A 16402-nucleotide genomic window follows, 5' to 3' on the forward strand; every position below is an offset into this window, starting at 1 on the left:
AGATCGCAAAAAATAAATCAATAGAATTGATGTTCTATTAACAAATACTTCTCAAAAGAGAATCATCTTAGCACTCTATTTCATGGATCATCTTGTTTTCTGTCATTTTGGCTATGTTATTTGTTGTGTTTTCATCGTTTATGTATTTCTAAAGTTTCTTTACATTATTATTATTATTGAATTTATGTTGTTAAAAAGAAATATATAAATATGTGATATCGATTAAGAAAGCTCTTTTCCACCTTGTACATTCGATATAAATAGATTGTGACAGAAAGTATTATCATAAGTTGTAGAAAACAAAATTATTTTGCCATTCATAGAAGCCAACTTTGACTCAATGTCATTTAGCTAGCGTTTTTGAGGTAACGTAAGTATTTATGTTTTGATTTATAATGTTTTCTCGAGATCAAGATCAGAGCCCAAAATAAAACTGCTAGTTCAGAAAACTTGCGAGCGGCTGGATTTTTACTGAACCGAAAACTATTTGGGCCTTTTACAAAGTTAAAAAAAAACAAGGGACCTACAGCAAAACCTATAAACTGTAAAGGCGCACTCGCGCTCCCAGCGTCCAAACAAGAAGTGATGAACTATTTTCAGTTAGAACATAGAAGATAGCATTATCTTAATAGGTTCCACGTGGCATTTCCTAACTGGCACAAGAAAATCTCCAAGAGGAGTTCTCAGTTTGCCACGTCAGACGAAGATCAGAATCCACTCATTTAGGCTAAAGGCTATCTCTTCAAACAAATTTCAAATCACCCAACAACACAAAATAGTGATCAAAGCTCATGGCGTCTCTTGCAACTGTCGCCGCCGTGAAACCATCCGTGGCCGTAAAAGGCCTTGGCGGAAGCTCACTCGCCGGAGCCAAGCTCTCCTTCAAGCCTTCCCGCCTAAGCATCAAAACCAAATCAATCCGGTAAACCAAACCTCTTTATTTATCTACTAACTTAGTTAAAATGCTACTGAAAACTACAATACAGATTTGCAATTTACGTTTATAGTTTGTAACTTCATATATGAAGACCAAGTGTATGGAATAAATAGTGATGAAAATGTTAAAGAAAGATATATGATTGGACCAATGCTGAGTTGGGTTAGTAAATTATCACAAGAAAATTAGTTCCACTGTGAGAGTACGTCATGTCATCATTTATTAGCAACAGCTAAACTCGGGTCTCGAGGTAGATTAGAGCCTGGTCTGAACTCCTCCGGTTTAATAAAAATAAATAAATATATATACATGATTGGCATTTCATCTCTTGTGTATGTAATCAATATTAGCCTGAGGTTGTTCTTCATTTTGCTAGGTCTGGTGGTGTGGTGGCTAAGTATGGAGACAAAAGTGTCTACTTTGACTTAGAAGATTTGGGAAACACAACAGGTCAATGGGATCTATACGGCTCTGATGCTCCTTCTCCTTACAACCCACTTCAGGTCTACTAATCTCGAAAACCTAAATAGATTTGTTATACTTTAGAACAATATTGTGAAAAGATTCTTTTATTCTCTGCTAACTTGTAGAGCAAGTTCTTTGAGACATTCGCTGCACCATTCACAAAGAGAGGACTGCTCCTCAAGTTCTTGATCCTCGGAGGAGGATCTTTGCTTACTTACGTCAGCGCTTCCTCCACCGGTGATGTTCTTCCCATCAAGAGAGGTCCTCAGGAGAAGCCTAAGCTCGGTCCTCGCGGCAAACTTTGATTTAGATTCATGCATGTTTGTTACCTTCTCTCCCTCTTTATAATCCCATAAACATTTCTCAATATATACTACAATCTCTTCAAATGATTTTTGATTTATGTATATTATGTTTCTCTTTTACATCTCCTTCCCTAATTTTACAAAATAAATATTCTTCTTAAGAGTATTGACCTGCTCTTGGACTCCTTGTGGTTCCTAGAGATTCAAGATATGAGGTACTCTTCTTGTTGTTAGCCATGATCATGGTTGACACTCTGGTCAACAGCTTCTTGCCTGAATCTTTGAGTGGTGCATCGTTCTTGTCATCCATATTCCATTGCATTACCTCTGACAGTGAGATGGGAGCCTTCTGTTTTATCGGTCGCTCCTCTAAAAGACAAAAGTTTCTTTCTTCCTCCTTCTTAGGACTCTCTGTCTCCTTCACTATATATCTCTTACAAAGTAAGCTTTCAGGGTCCTGAGTTAGCTGATCAGCCACAAGGACATCTTCTATTCTTGACAGTACCGTGTGCGCCAAGCTTTCAAGAACTCTTGAATAACTCTCCATTATAGCTAATCCTATATCCTACAAAAAAAAAACAGTTTGTTTAAGACAGAACATTAAACAAGTAAACTCCTAAAATGTGGTTTAGTAGATGTTTTTGATTGATTACTTTGTTGAATTGTATCTTGCTGATGTCAAGTGTGGATTGAGAGATTCCTGGGAATCTTAGTTTGATAAGAAGCAAGATGGTTTCTGCTCTTTCTTCTAGCAGTTGTCTCTTCTCCATACTCAGATTAGTACTAAATGGAGATGAAGACTTGTTGTTGTCTTTCTGCACTATCTTTCTCTTCCATATCACAACCGAAGCTTCAATTTTGTCCTGAAGATCAAGAATCTTGTGCTCAGATGATAAGTCCATTTCAAGAAGGAACTTCTCTACATCAAACATGTCTAACGTTATCATTCTGTAGATCATGTCTCCAAGACTAGCTTTCCCATTCTGTAAATACAAACAAAAAGAAGAAGAAGGCATTGACAAAGGATACAGAATCAAAAGGGCTCTTAGTTCTTAGTGTTTAAGTTTTATCATACCTTAGGAAGTGAGTCAATGTAGCTCTCAGGGGTCTCCATTTGAGACAAAACTTCGGCGTTTATGGCCAATGCTGATTTAAGCACTTGGCTCACACATTCTTTCTGACTCAGTAGAAACCTTTTCGACGTTTCGGATAAGCCATTAGGTGGAACTTTCACTGTTGGTAGCCACCATTTATCATTGTTCCTGCTCGAGTTACTGTTTAAATGTTCAGGAGAATCGCTTGTGACGTAATAGAACTCATCCTGATCCTTGAATTTATCAAGACAATCCTACAAAATAGCAACCTTAGATCTTGTTGATACAGATTCTAAGTGTATATTTTGACTTACTGTGAGCATCACATCGAGGTTCTTAAGAGCAGGGATGTTGGAGACAAGATCTGTTCTCTGTCTAGTAGTCATTACCTACATCAAAAAGATCCATATTCAGACACACACACACACACAGAAACAAGAACTTTAACTAAGAGAAGGGAGAATGTTTTCAGAAACCTCAATGGATGAACCATCTTTGTTTGTTTGTTGTGTTGGAGAGAACTCAACTATATGATCAGTAACAGAGAGAAGCCATCCCATTTCTCTTCTCCACCGTTCTTTTCTATCCTCTGACATTGGCTCTAAACGCCGTTGCTCTCCAAACGCTGATGCTGAAAGATTTGTGACTGCGTTTGATAATGCTAGTGCTGATGAAACACCTTTGCCTCCTCCTGACATGTCTTCTCCTAGAAGCAGTTTCGCAAACCTTTCTTTCATCTGTTCCCTTTCTGTAACACATATAGATATATAAATCAATAACATGATTTTTTCTGTATAAAACTTACCACCACAGTGATAACGTAAACAACAAGAAATCTCTAATTATCTTAACTTGTGATCCAAGAAAACCTAAAAACTCATTAATCTAAGTCATTTTGAAACATTGAAACATATGTTTTTTTCTTGCCTGCCTCTTCCTGTAATTCATCACCGGTTGCTTCACATGTCTGAGGCGGTCGAATAGGTAACATTGGTAGGAAGCTCGAGACAGCAGTTCTTTTGAAAACAGTGTCATCATCAATGTCTGGATCTTCAGTTCTCAAGGCAGAACTAGAGTTCCATCTCTTGACGTTCCGAGAAGATGCGTTTTTCTCCTTCATGTTCTCGAAATCGTACAATCCGAATTTGTGGCTTCCTTTGTCTTCTCTCTCAACCGCTTTCACCATTTCCATAATTTTCTTAAATCTAAGGAGAGGTTCTCTGTTTTTGAACCCTTCTGTTTTCTCCTCTTGAAACAAAGAGGAGTTTTTAGGCGGGAGAGACATTAAGAAAGATGAAAGAACAGAGCAGAAGGAGTTATTTGATATGTTCTTGTAGAGAATTGAGAGAACAAACTAATGAAACTTGTGGTAAATAATAATACTCAATAGTATGGCAAATCCAGAATAGGCTTCTTTTTCTCTCTTTGCCTCATTAGATTACTAACTAACTAACTAACCGATTGATTTATCATTACAGTTATTATATAAACAAATTTAGGATTGAAGTTTATATTTTAAGATGATGTGTGTTTAAACATTTTTACTTTACTATTTATAAACTTTAAACACAAACGCAGACATTGATGCACTTTTTTCAAGAATGATTATGCATATGCTTTTCAAAAATGATTTGTTGTAGACAGTATAGCTTTGCATCATTGCATGCTGTGTAGTTGTATTTATAAGTATTATACTTAGCTAGCACTAAATTACTTTATTTTTCATACTTCTATGTAAAATTATTTTAATCTGTTTTATACTGTTCTTAATTTATCTCAAAAGCCATATTATACAGGCACATGACCTCACAGTTTACATGAAAAAACATTATCTATCTACAGAAAGGGAAAGGGAAAGAACAAAACCACAGTGTCCTACACAAACAAAAGCTACTTCTCGGTTTACAAGAAAAAGAAAATTAAAATATGGGGTAAGAAGCTAAAGGGTGGCGCCTTTGAAGATGAGGAAGTTGAGGGTCCCCAAATGAAAATAGATGAAAGTTCCTTTAGAGTGTGTGAAGAAACACCCAAAGTTTGATCCCACCACACATTGCCATCCACTTCCATATCTCTCATCAAACTCCTGCTTTTTGACCAAAAGAAAGTTAGCCAGAGAAGAAGAAACAAGACTCTACAAAAACCATCCTCAGAGAACTAAAAAAGATATATATAACCTTCTTGATGTGAGCAGCGATAGGTTGACAGTCAGATACATCAAAAAGATCGAGAGATTGAGAAGCAATGTTCAATGCTTTCATTTGCATCTTCACTGGCATATCTGTGTCTTCCACCTTTGCTTTCCCTTCCAGCATCTTTAACTAAACAAAGTTAAAGAGATTCCTTTAATATCACAAGAGCTAATCTTTTGATGATAACTCGTAAAGGAAATTTAAGAACAAGTGAATCGTACGTCACCTTTTCCGACAGGTTTTAAGAGAATCTCACATGTTCTGTCGTTTTATCTTCCTGTGTTTAAGTAACTGTCTTACCTAAGTACCTTACTGCTTACGTAATCTTTTGTCTTTTCTTTTTCCCTCTCTTATCTTCAACATATCTTTTGTGACAATCTTTTTGTTACTACTCTAAGAGATAATAGTAATCGTGAGAATCATAAATGGACCGGTTTTGATAAGAATAAAAAGAAAATACAAAGAGCTTGCAGTAAGAAAAATAGGGTTTGATGAGTCATCAGAGTTGTAGTAGAGATTTCTCTGACGTGTGTCCACGTCGTTTTCAGACCTCTATTGATGGGAGATGGATAGGCTCATATCTCAATTTATTCCCATCTGGAATGTTGTTGAAGCTGTGACCTTTAGCTTCAGAATGATCTCTCTCATTTTCGGTTTGCAGCTAAATGGGCCGAGAGAAAAAGAAACTTAGATTTTAGGGCTCATGGTATCGGCTCAAAAAAATCATTTTGGAGGAAAGATTAGTATTTAATCAAGTAGTCAAATACCATCAATTTTATTTGAGCAAAAAAAAAAGTAGTCAAGTACCATCAAATTTATTTCTCAAAAGTTGTTTCAAGTTTTTAAATGTTACAAGAAATCAAATTTCCATAGTTTATTCAAAAAAAATGGTACGAAGTATTTGTATAGAATTTGACTATTTCTGCACGTTGACCGTAGTAAGTTCGGAATACAATGAATGTGTAGCTTGTTTTTTTATTTCATATAAAGAATGTGTCGCTTGTACATGCATAAATATCATATCTTCTTACAGAAAATCAATAATATAAAATCATCAGAACTTTTATTAAAAGAATCTTTAGAACTTCAAGTGTAAAGGTAAAACTAATACGTAACATGATGGTTGGTCTAAAAATTAGGTTTTGTCTCCCTTGTCAGCAAATCCCTTATATACTAAAGCGCAAGTCGCCTAGCAAATCATAATTAGACATGTGGCAAAACAAAAATTTACAAAACAAATAAGATTGATTAATAATGATTTTGGAATTTCACGTGAAAAATTGAAAAAAAAAACTAAATCCCTAAATTATCTCACCCACTTACAAAATAAAGATCACGTTCTATAACTGTGTTTCTGTTTTACCTTTCTATCTTATTTAATTTTACTTCCTTCTTCATTGTTTCTTCTCCGGTTGATAATCAGTTCTCCCACTGATCAAAATAATTCCATACAAGTTATGATTACTCCTAACTGAAAGTTAAAGCTCTATCAGCAACGAAAGTAACCATAATCATCTCAACTCTTTTATATGTCTTATCTTTGTGAAACTACATACATTTATTTCATCCGATATAAACAGAAATGAAAAGGAAAGAAGAAAAAGTCAAGCGAAAGAACCCAGCAAACATAAAACACAAGCAAAACCGTAAACAAGTGGTATCTTCTATCTTTAGTTATTCTCTGGCTCTCTCTCTCTCTCTTATGTTACACTTTAAGAATTTTTTTTTTTTTGAACAAAACACTTTAAGAATTTCTATTTTGTTTTTGTAACTTTGAAATCAAATCTCATGGCTAATGATGCGATGCGAGTCTAACCGAGGGAAAAAAAATATCAATAACTATGATGATCCAATTTAGGTATTTACAAATTTGTTTGTTATAGTTTGACTATTTAACAAATCCTTTTTTTAATGTGACATAGCATATTCTTACAAAAATTTTGCTTGAAAAATAAGTCTATTATATTGACTATTTTGTATGCATGTTAGTTTTATATTTTTCAATATTAATTCCAATAAATTTATTTTAAAGAAGAACTATTTACAAAACAAATACAAATAAAACTGAATATAGCAAATACGATATTTCTAGGTGTTACCTAGCTTCAGCAAAAAAAAAATTTAAAATAAATTCAATTTTGATTTAAAACATTACAATTTTATTTTTTAAATAATTCAAAAGCCACCAAAAAGTATACCCGTGCTTAGCACGGGACAGTAATACTAGTATATTATAAATCTAAATACCATACACATTTTTTGTTTTTGTTTTTGCCAATAACAAAGTTAGAAAAACATTTTTTACCAAAAAAAAAGTTAGAAAAACACATTACATATTCTGAAAACACATGACCGCCAATACCAAACTTATCCAATCATCACGACTTTAAAGCGATTGTGTTTTTGCTTTCAGCCTAGTGATAGTGAATATCATCATAGAGAAGTGGAGATGAGCACCATCAATGCATCCTCACTGAATGCATCAACATTATAACTCATTTTCCATAAATACACACATAAATAATAATTAACACAATACAAACAATACACAAATTAAGGACGGACTTTATGAAGTAAGGTTTTGCAGGCAGCGCACTGATAATTTACTTCTATTTTTATATAAAGACACCTCCCTAAAAGTTAACCAACCTTATTTCCATATTAATCAAAAGTTCAAAACGGACGGACGATATAAACTCTAAGAGTTAAGACTAATAAATTATTCCATGATACCTTTACAGCTCACAGATGTAGAACTACTAACAAACGAGAACTCGACAAGTAAGCTCAATCCACCAACACTCAGTTGCTCATACACTCCCAAGTCCCAAACCTAAACCAAACAGGTTCGGATATCCGTCTGGACTCAGCCGCGGTAATACCTCAACCACAAGAAACTGGTCACCATCTCACTCTTAGTTGATTTCCTCGTAAAAAAAAATCAAAACTATCTTCCGTGTTCTGTCTTATTTCCACGTAACAAAATGTCTTTAAAACACCACATTCCTCCTCTTTTTTTTTTTTAAACACCATATTTCTCTTTTTTTCTTTTAACTATGTTCTTGATGAGAAAGTTTAGAGTTTCCTCTCTCACGTTACCTTGCTGGTGATCCACTAGGTCAAGATATAAGTAAACCAAGATGTCCGACATGACAAGTCTAGCGGCTTCGCCTTCACGATCTTCAAAACGCGCCATGTACTACGTGCAAAGTCCTTCACGTGACTCTTACACGTCAGTTACACAGCCTAGTACAATGATGGACTCTCCCACACACGATTCATACTCCTTTGGCCGCCACTCTCGTAACTCATCAGAGAGTAGATTCTCCGGGATATCCCGATCATCATCATCAGACAGAAAAAACGTCAAAAAGTGCCGATCTAACGAGAAAGAATATGAGACTATACTTGAAGAAGGTTCGTATGAAGAAATGGACGATGTGACTTCTATAAGGAGGTCTCAGGCCATACTTGCCGTTTTCATTTTTATAAGTCTCTTCGCCTTCTGTTGCTTAATCACGTGGGGAGCTAGTAGACCTTACAAGCCTCAAATCTCTGTTCAGGTACTAATAATAATTGTTTTTATTTCTTTAAAAACCTTTAATATATATATATATATTGATATAGACCACTTTTTTTGTTTCTTTTGAAAATGTTTGGTTAGTGATGGTTGAATGTGATGCAGACATTCGAACTACGCAACTTCTATGTTGGTCAAGGATCAGATTTCTATGGCATGCATACTGATAGAGTGCGGAAGCCGTGTAAGTCGAAGGTCTAGGGTTTAGATCTTGACTTAAGTAACTTGTTAACGAAGGTAGCTTCGATAACAATGGACGGGATGCGAATACTCTTCGCAGTGCTTGTTTAAAGCTCTTAGGGGTGGCGAATACTCTTCGCAGTGCTAGTTAAAGCTCTTAAAGAAACTCAATGTCTTATAAAATCAATCGTATCTCATACAAGCTAGCAATACCTATATATATATGAATCACATATTCCTTTTTTAAACAAGAAAAGGATATATGTGTAACCTAAAAATAAAAGGAAAACTCTAATACTAATCCGACAAGGAAGAGGACGTCGGTCTATGCTGCATCAGGTCCCTCCGGTTGAGAAGGATTCGTCCACGAATCAGGAGGATCATTGTCGCCTTTGAAAGGTGAGAGGTGTTTAATGTTGAAGACGTCCGACGTACGAAGGTGAGAAGGCAACTTAACGCGATAGACATTTGGGTTGATACGCTCCACGATCTCGACCGGACCCAATTTCTTAGATTTTAATTTGTTGTAGTCACGAAGAGGAAGCCGTTCTTTTGTAAGATAAACCCACACAAGGTCACCGGGTTCAAAAATCAGTTCCCGTCTCTTAGTGTCAGCTGCAGCTTTATACTTTGAAGTCACTGTTTCCAAACGAGACTGAGTGATTTTATGGATACCTTGAAGGTCAGTTATAAAATCAACAGCCTCTCCATGATGGCGAGTCAAATCTGGCGTAGTAGAGAGGTCTAAAGGCCCACGAGGAACCAGACCAAAGACCACATGAAACGGAGAGAAACCCGTACTGCGGTTTGCAGCATGATTATGAGCAAATTCAGCCTGACAAAGCTTAGTGTCCCAAGTCTTAATGTTATCACCCACAAGGCAACGTAGTAAATTTCCAAGGGAACGGTTAACGACTTCAGTTTGGCCATCAGTTTGGGGATGATACGCGGAACTCATGTCAAGAGAAGTACCTAACAATTTCCATAAGGACCTCCAAAAATGGCTGAGAAACCGTGTGTCTCGATCAGAAACAATAGATGTGGGAAGACCATGCAATCTATATATTTCACGAAAGAACAGACTTGCAACACTCACGGCATCAGTCGTCTTCTTACAAGCTATAAAGTGAACCATCTTCGAAAAGCGGTCAACGACGACAAATATAGAATCATGGCCCCTCTGCGTCCGAGGAAGTCCCAAAACGAAATCCATGCTAACATCAGACCAAGGTTGCGTCGGGATGGGAAGGGGCAGATACAACCCCGCGTTGGAAGCTTTACCCTTCGCGATCTGACATATACGGCAACGTTCAACGAACCTCTCGACGTCACGCCGCAAAGTAGGCCAAAAATACGACTCCACAACCAGCTGTAGCGTCCTATCTCTTCCCACGTGTCCCTCATTATGGATCTCGCTTATTATCTTCATACGGAGACTGCAATCTGGAACGCAAAGACGTAAGCCCTTAAAAAGATATCCATCCTGGACGGTATAGTCGCTACGCAACTCCTGTTCTGCTTCACCAAGAATGCGAGAAAAGAAAGGATCCGTAGGATACATATCGGCAAAGGAAGCAAAACCCGGCACAGTGGAATGCATGGTAGTTAATAAACTATGGCGACGGCTCAGCGCATCAGCCACACGATTGCTCTTCCCGGATTGATGCTTAATAACAAAAGTAAATTGTTGTAAATAAGAAATCCAGGAGGCATGACGGGCAGAGACTTTAGCTTGACTGTCCAAGTGGCGTAATGCATCATGGTCAGTATAAAGAATAAATTCCCGATGAACTAGGTAGTGACGCCAATGCTTGATAGCTTGTACGATAGCATAGAACTCAACATCGTACGTACTATATCGCCCTCGTGCTCCTGCGAGTTTTTCACTATAGAAGGCCACCGGTCGTTTATTTTGACTTAAAACGCCACCAATGCCAAGTTTAGAAGCGTCACAGTGCAATTCGAAAGGTAAAGAGAAGTCTGGGAGGACGAGAATGGGAGCCGTAGTGAGCTTCTCCTTGATCAAGTCGAAAGCTACTGATGCATCCCCTGTCCACTCGAACTTGCCTTCTTTCATACAGTTTGTAATCGGTGCCATAATTGTGCTGAAGTGGTCTACGAATCTCCGATAGAATGATGCGAGGCCATGGAAGCTTCTAACCTCAGAAACTGTCTTGGGTATAGGCCACGATCGGATCGCTTCGACCTTAGAGTGATCAACGGCGAGACCCTGATCAGAAACCACATACCCGAGGAAAAGGACCTTGGAGACACCAAACTCACATTTCTGCTTGGCTGCAAACAACTTCTCCTCGCGTAACACACACAAAACTTTGCGGAGATGTTCTTTATGGTCGGATAATGATGAGCTGAAGATAAGTATATCATCGAAATATACTACGACGAAACGTCCAATGAACGGTCGTAATGCTTGGTTCATGATACGCATGAAAGTACTTGGTGCATTAGAGAGACCGAAAGGCATCACTAACCATTCAAAAAGACCTTCTCTCGTTTTGAAAGCTGTTTTCCACTCATCTCCAGGTCGTATACGGATTTGATGATAGCCACTTTTTAAGTCGATCTTGGAGAAAAATTTGGCTGAACCAATTTGATCCAAAAGATCATCCAAGCGCGGAATAGGAAAACGATACCGAATGGTAATCTTGTTGATTGCGCGGCTGTCAACGCACATGCGCCATGATCCATCTTTCTTTGGTATCAAAAGAGCTGGGACTGCACATGGACTTAGACTTTCTTTGATGTGTCCTTTGCGGAGAAGATCTTCGACCTGTCGACGAAGCTCCTCGTGTTCTGATGGACTCATACGGTAATGTGGTCGATTTGGCAACGTTGCACCTGGAACCAAATCAATTTGATGCTGGATATCTCGAAGTGGCGGTAGACCTTCTGGAAGTTCATCCGGAAAGACATCAGCGAACTCGGTTAGAACGCTGCTCAGAGCTGGCGGTAGAGGTGCATTAAGTTGACTTTGTTCGCTGGTTGGAAGGAGAGCCAAAGCAAAACCTTCCGAGCGGAATTCAGACACAAACTTTGCATAGGAACAGAGTAACGTAGTTGGTGACGAAGATTTTTGTGGTGGTGGGGACGGCGTCGCTGTTGGTGGGGTTGGTGATGGCGTGAGGGTTGGTGGTGTTGCGGCTGTTTCCTTGGATGGAAGGAGGATGATGTTCTGAGTGTTCCAGAGAAAGCTGTAGGTATTTTTAGCTCCATCGTGAATAATCTTTCGATCAAACTCCCAAGGACGTCCAAGAAGAAGATGACAAAAATCAATCGGAGCGATGTCAAAGTACATACGATCCTTGTAGTGTAAGCCAACGGAAAACGGGACGATCGCACGTTCTGTGATACGAATGGTTGCAGTGTCGTTGAGCCAACCGAGATTGTAAGGTGACGGATGCTTCTCCCGGGTGATGCCAAGTTTAGTGATGGCTTCTTCGGAGACGACATTGCGACAACTGCCCGAGTCGATGACAAAACTGCATATGCGGTCTTTAATTGTACAGGTGGAACGAAAAATATTGGTTCGTAACCACTGATCATCTGGCCGCTGCGGTGTCAAACATGCCCGACGTAGAACAAGTAACCGACCGTGATCCCCTGTAGTGGGGTGCGTTGTCTCGTCGTTGTCACAGTCATCCTCGTCTTGTGAATCATACACTTCTTGCTCGTCGATTGTTTCATCGATCAGTAGCCCTCTACGTGTGGCGTGTGGACAGGCTGTTTGTCGATGACCTAGTTCACCACAAGAGTAACAACGTAATGCATTAGGACGTGTTGAACGCCGTAATTGTTGTTCTTCTGGTGTCGCGGGTTTAGTCGACGAAGCTGCCGCATCGCTGGTTTCCTTTGTGGCCGTCGATGGCGTGTTGTTGCTAGCGGAGTCTTGACTACGCGTCCGTGAAGAGGACTGATTCCAGTTAGACGTTCGTGACTGTTGCTCGAGAGATGCTGCGCGCCGCTGTGCCTCTCCAATTGTGGAAGGGTCAAATTGTGCCATTGCCGTCTGAAGTTGTGCGCGTAACCCTCCAATAAAGCGGGAGACGAGCTGGACTTGGCTGTCATTAATCTCGTTGCGGGTTAACAGCAAAGCAAATTCTTCTGCATATTCATCCACGGTACGACTACCTTGACGAAGATTTTGTAATCTTGTATACATGGTACGTTCATAGTTATGTGGTAAAAAGGTTTGCCGAAGATGTTTAGTTAACTTCTCCCATGATTGGATCGGAGTTTTACCAGTGCGAGACCGAGTGGTTTTGAGTTGTTTCCACCAAGTTGCTGCATGTCCGCGAAAACGCGTTGCCACGAGTGAAACTCGTCTGGTGGCCGGAACCTGTTTAAATTCGAGGATTTCTTCGACTGAAATCAACCAGTCAACGAGATCATCTCCTTTAAGGCCACCATGGAATTCAGGGATATCCACTTTAAAGCTTTGTTCCCAACGGTTATTGACGACGTGTTGCTGTCGTAGATCGTCATAATAGACACGTCGATGCTCGTCAGCTTCGTCTTCGTCTATGTCATGAGCTCGTGCGTCACCGAGTTGTTGAGGGCGACGAAAGTGTTGCTGGTGTTGATTGGGAGGTAGGTTTTGTTGCTGTTGTTGCAAGGGTGGGAATGGTGGGAGCTGTTGTCGATGGTGAGGGTTATGTTGCTGTAGTTGAGCTGGCGGTAATGGAGCATGGGCGATGGGTTGGACTTGTTGGTCCAAACGCGCCGTTAATGCTGTTGTTAAGGCGTCAAGGCGGGTTGCTAATGTTCCCACTGTGTCGCTGAGTTGTTGGATAGATGTTTGTGTCACCTGTGTGGACACCTGTGTTGCGGACTGCATCTCGAGTAGTAAGGTTTTAAGCTCAATTATTTCCGGCGTGGCTCCCTCCGGGTGTTGGTCCCGAATGTCACCACCAGCGCCTCCTGTTTTCTTAGTCATTAAAACAAGAAGTTCTTTTCCCGAAACGTACTGAATCTGATACCAACTGATAGAGTGCGGAAGCCGTGTAAGTCGAAGGTCTAGGGTTTAGATCTTGACTTAAGTAACTTGTTAACGAAGGTAGCTTCGATAACAATGGACGGGATGCGAATACTCTTCGCAGTGCTTGTTTAAAGCTCTTAGGGGTGGCGAATACTCTTCGCAGTGCTAGTTAAAGCTCTTAAAGAAACTCAATGTCTTATAAAATCAATCGTATCTCATACAAGCTAGCAATACCTATATATATATGAATCACATATTCCTTTTTTAAACAAGAAAAGGATATATGTGTAACCTAAAAATAAAAGGAAAACTCTAATACTAATCCGACAAGGAAGAGGACGTCCGTCTATGCTGCATCACATACCAAGTTGCTGACTTTGAATGGAACATTAAGAATTGGTATATACAATCCTGCCCCAACATTTGGTATTCATGTTAGTTCCAAACCAGTCAGTCTCTTCTATTACCAACTCCCTATCGCCACCGGTCAGGTACTTATTTTGTTTGTAGTTAAAGAATTTTTATGTGTTTAATCACACACGTAAAACTTGACAAAAATATTAATCTTGGGTCAACGGATCGGCCATGTACTATTCAGCAGGGCGGCTTATATATGAACTTCATGCTGTAAACTTTTTTTTCCAAAATTTTAGTTATGCTATTATAATTTAAAAAATGAATACTTTTTTTGTAAAATTAAGATTTTAAACTGTGTTTCAACAAATCAGGAATCTAGTTTCTCATGGAAAGTTGAAAAAAAACACTAGTGCAAATTATTAACCACAAGCCCAAAACAAATGTCAACTAGCCCATTGTTATGTTAAGCCCATGTGTGTTAGGGTTTTATGGAAGTAGATGTGTATAAATACGAATGTTAAAGAACCTTGTCTTATCTGTTAACCTTCGGGTATTGATGTTGAGAGTAACTCTCTTCTTCAATCTCAATATTGTCATATAATCATTTCTCTTGGTGATTCTTTAGTTTCGTCTTATATATCTTCTGTTCTACAATAAAGTTCTTCATGAGCTTATCTTTCACCTTAAATTTCTATTATGCTAAGCTCATTTGAGCACATATTTATCTTGGTTTTGAGATCTTCTACATGGTATCAAAGCCATGTTATCATTGATAACCTGGCTCTGATACCATGAAGTAAATCTTAAAACAAGACTTGCTCAGTTTTTTATTTATTTTTAAGGAATTAAAGAGAAGAAAAAACTTAGATCCAAGATGTATAATTATTTCGATTGTATTTCATAAAGAGGAAATAGTGTGCAACTATGGTACCCTGTAAGATAGAAAAACAGCATTCATATATATATGCACTTGAAAAGAATCCTAAACTTGTAGGCTATGAGATAATTTGGTCTATTTACCATTGGTCTGGGATTGTCCTTAATACAAATGCACTAATGAGCACATACTTAGAATTGGAACTTACTGGTTTTTGGTTAGATTGAATGTACAAAAATATAGTAACCGAATGATATAAGATAAGATTTTGGACCTAACTCTTTAATTCTGAGATCATCGAGTCATAAGCATATATGTTTTTTGTTAGTGTAGCTTTTGATATAATTTAAGGCTTTGGTATGACAAAATTTCTCATTAGCAGTTGAAGGAACATTATCAACCGAAGAAGAGTCAATATACGGAAGCAGTGGTTATAGAAGGAAGAAGGATCCCATTATACGGTGCAGGAGCAAGCCTAGAGGCCACAGAGAGAGGCGGAAAGATTCAGGTGAATCTGAGATTTGAAGTCAAAACAAGAGGAGATGTGGTCGGAAGATTGGTTACAATAAGGCACAAAAAGAGAATCTCATGCTCATTTGTCATCGATGTTGCCATTAGTAAGCGCGTACCGATCGATAAGAGTGATTGCAGCTATTCATGATCAATCTCATGCTCATTTGTAATCGAGTGATGTGTAATAATAATAAGAGGTTTGTCTTGAATAAATAAATGTTAAATGTGGTCAAATTAAAAAGTCAAAAAGAAAAAAAAGATTAAATATTTATTTACTTTCGTATTAAATGATCTGAAGGCTGAAGACATCACCTTCTCCGGTCTCTCTATTTATTACAGAAGGATCAAATGAGAACCTCGAAATGCCATTCTTAACCTTATTTGGGATTGAAGATACAAAGAAAACTGTTGTAAGTTTTCTGAACAAGCGATTACATATACTTGTAGGCTATTGACAAAGCTACTAGCTACAGTGATTAATATCGAGTTCATGTAATAGATTGCTGCGTTGACTTGAACTCCAAGTTTTTGCTTGAGGCAGATCCTTCCCCTAGCAATAGAGAAGTACAAAATTTCTCAGAACTCTTTTTCTTTCCTTCACAGATAAGTAGAAAACTCACTGAAGTTAATCGATGTTGAGTTTTTGCAGTGTAGGAGTTTTCTTTAGGACTTGTGCATGGAACTGTGACACCTTACTACAGGTCAGAGCCAATTCCAGATAAAGTGAGTATCAAAAAAATACATTCTCTCTTCTGAATGTTATTTGTGTGGTAATATGGCTAAACATTGATTCTTCCAAATCTGCAGCAAAATGGAAATGTAGTGACTGTGGTCGGCAGGACTTTTGATGAACTGGTCTTGAAGAGCCATTCTTCTTGAGGTAAATGGAACCAAAACTCTTGTTAAAGG

At 38.4% G+C, this 16402-nt stretch overlaps 4 protein-coding genes across 5 annotated transcripts; 2 read left to right on the top strand and 2 right to left on the bottom strand.

The window, feature by feature from the left end:
• Positions 1–574: 574 nt before the first annotated feature.
• On the top strand, positions 575–1827 carry LOC106452229 (photosystem I reaction center subunit VI-1, chloroplastic). The gene is made up of 3 exons (XM_013894286.3): positions 575–922; positions 1314–1440; positions 1528–1827. The coding sequence occupies exons 1-3, from the start codon at positions 792–794 to the stop codon at positions 1705–1707; spliced, it is 438 nt and encodes a 145-aa protein (XP_013749740.1). The 5' UTR covers positions 575–791; the 3' UTR covers positions 1708–1827.
• Positions 1828–1864: 37 nt separating this feature from the next.
• On the bottom strand, positions 1865–3987 carry LOC106452228 (rop guanine nucleotide exchange factor 13). Its single transcript, XM_022719664.2, has 6 exons — positions 3729–3987; positions 3278–3549; positions 3116–3190; positions 2783–3055; positions 2361–2690; positions 1865–2272 (listed from the first exon to the last, which is right to left on the bottom strand). The coding sequence occupies exons 1-6, from the start codon at positions 3985–3987 to the stop codon at positions 1865–1867; spliced, it is 1617 nt and encodes a 538-aa protein (XP_022575385.2).
• A 624-nt stretch (positions 3988–4611) lies between these two features.
• Positions 4612–5754, bottom strand: LOC106452230 (dynein light chain 1, cytoplasmic). Its single transcript, XM_013894287.3, has 3 exons — positions 5217–5754; positions 4976–5119; positions 4612–4884 (listed from the first exon to the last, which is right to left on the bottom strand). The coding sequence occupies exons 2-3, from the start codon at positions 5111–5113 to the stop codon at positions 4741–4743; spliced, it is 282 nt and encodes a 93-aa protein (XP_013749741.1). The 5' UTR covers positions 5114–5119; positions 5217–5754; the 3' UTR covers positions 4612–4740.
• A 2088-nt stretch (positions 5755–7842) lies between these two features.
• LOC106345379 lies at positions 7843–15764 on the top strand. 2 transcript variants are annotated; one of them, XM_048779779.1, is made up of 4 exons: positions 7843–8553; positions 8676–8730; positions 14107–14145; positions 15363–15764. In XM_048779779.1, exons 1-4 carry the CDS (start codon positions 8131–8133, stop codon positions 15503–15505), a joined length of 660 nt encoding a protein of 219 aa, XP_048635736.1. In that variant the 5' UTR covers positions 7843–8130; the 3' UTR covers positions 15506–15764. The 2 variants fall into 2 exon arrangements, with proteins under 2 accessions (XP_048635736.1, XP_048635735.1); XM_048779778.1 differs by having other exon boundaries at positions 7850–8553; positions 14107–14237.
• Positions 15765–16402: the final 638 nt, after the last annotated feature.

The sequence above is a fragment of the Brassica napus genome, chromosome A5 (genome assembly GCF_020379485.1).
Source record: "Brassica napus cultivar Da-Ae chromosome A5, Da-Ae, whole genome shotgun sequence".
NCBI classification, from domain to species: Eukaryota; Viridiplantae; Streptophyta; class Magnoliopsida; order Brassicales; family Brassicaceae; genus Brassica; species Brassica napus.

Coding starts and splice junctions, on each gene's coding strand:
- LOC106452229 (XM_013894286.3), top strand. CDS start 792: ATGGCGTCTCTTGCAACTGTCGCCGCCGTGAAACCATCCGTGGCCGTA. Junction 923..1,313: donor ATCAAAACCAAATCAATCCG/GTAAACCAAACC, acceptor TCATTTTGCTAG/GTCTGGTGGTGTGGTGGCTA. Junction 1,441..1,527: donor CTCCTTACAACCCACTTCAG/GTCTACTAATCT, acceptor GCTAACTTGTAG/AGCAAGTTCTTTGAGACATT.
- LOC106452228 (XM_022719664.2), bottom strand. CDS start 3,987: ATGGTGAAAGCGGTTGAGAGAGAAGACAAAGGAAGCCACAAATTCGGA. Junction 3,056..3,115: donor ACCTCGATGTGATGCTCACA/GTAAGTCAAAAT, acceptor GCTATTTTGTAG/GATTGTCTTGATAAATTCAA. Junction 2,691..2,782: donor ACATTGACTCACTTCCTAAG/GTATGATAAAAC, acceptor TTGTATTTACAG/AATGGGAAAGCTAGTCTTGG.
- LOC106452230 (XM_013894287.3), bottom strand. CDS start 5,113: ATGCTGGAAGGGAAAGCAAAGGTGGAAGACACAGATATGCCAGTGAAG. Junction 4,885..4,975: donor TCGCTGCTCACATCAAGAAG/GTTATATATATC, acceptor GTCAAAAAGCAG/GAGTTTGATGAGAGATATGG.
- LOC106345379 (XM_048779778.1), top strand. CDS start 8,131: ATGTCCGACATGACAAGTCTAGCGGCTTCGCCTTCACGATCTTCAAAA. Junction 8,554..8,675: donor AGCCTCAAATCTCTGTTCAG/GTACTAATAATA, acceptor AATGTGATGCAG/ACATTCGAACTACGCAACTT. Junction 8,731..14,106: donor ATCAGATTTCTATGGCATGC/ATACTGATAGAG, acceptor ATGCTGCATCAC/ATACCAAGTTGCTGACTTTG.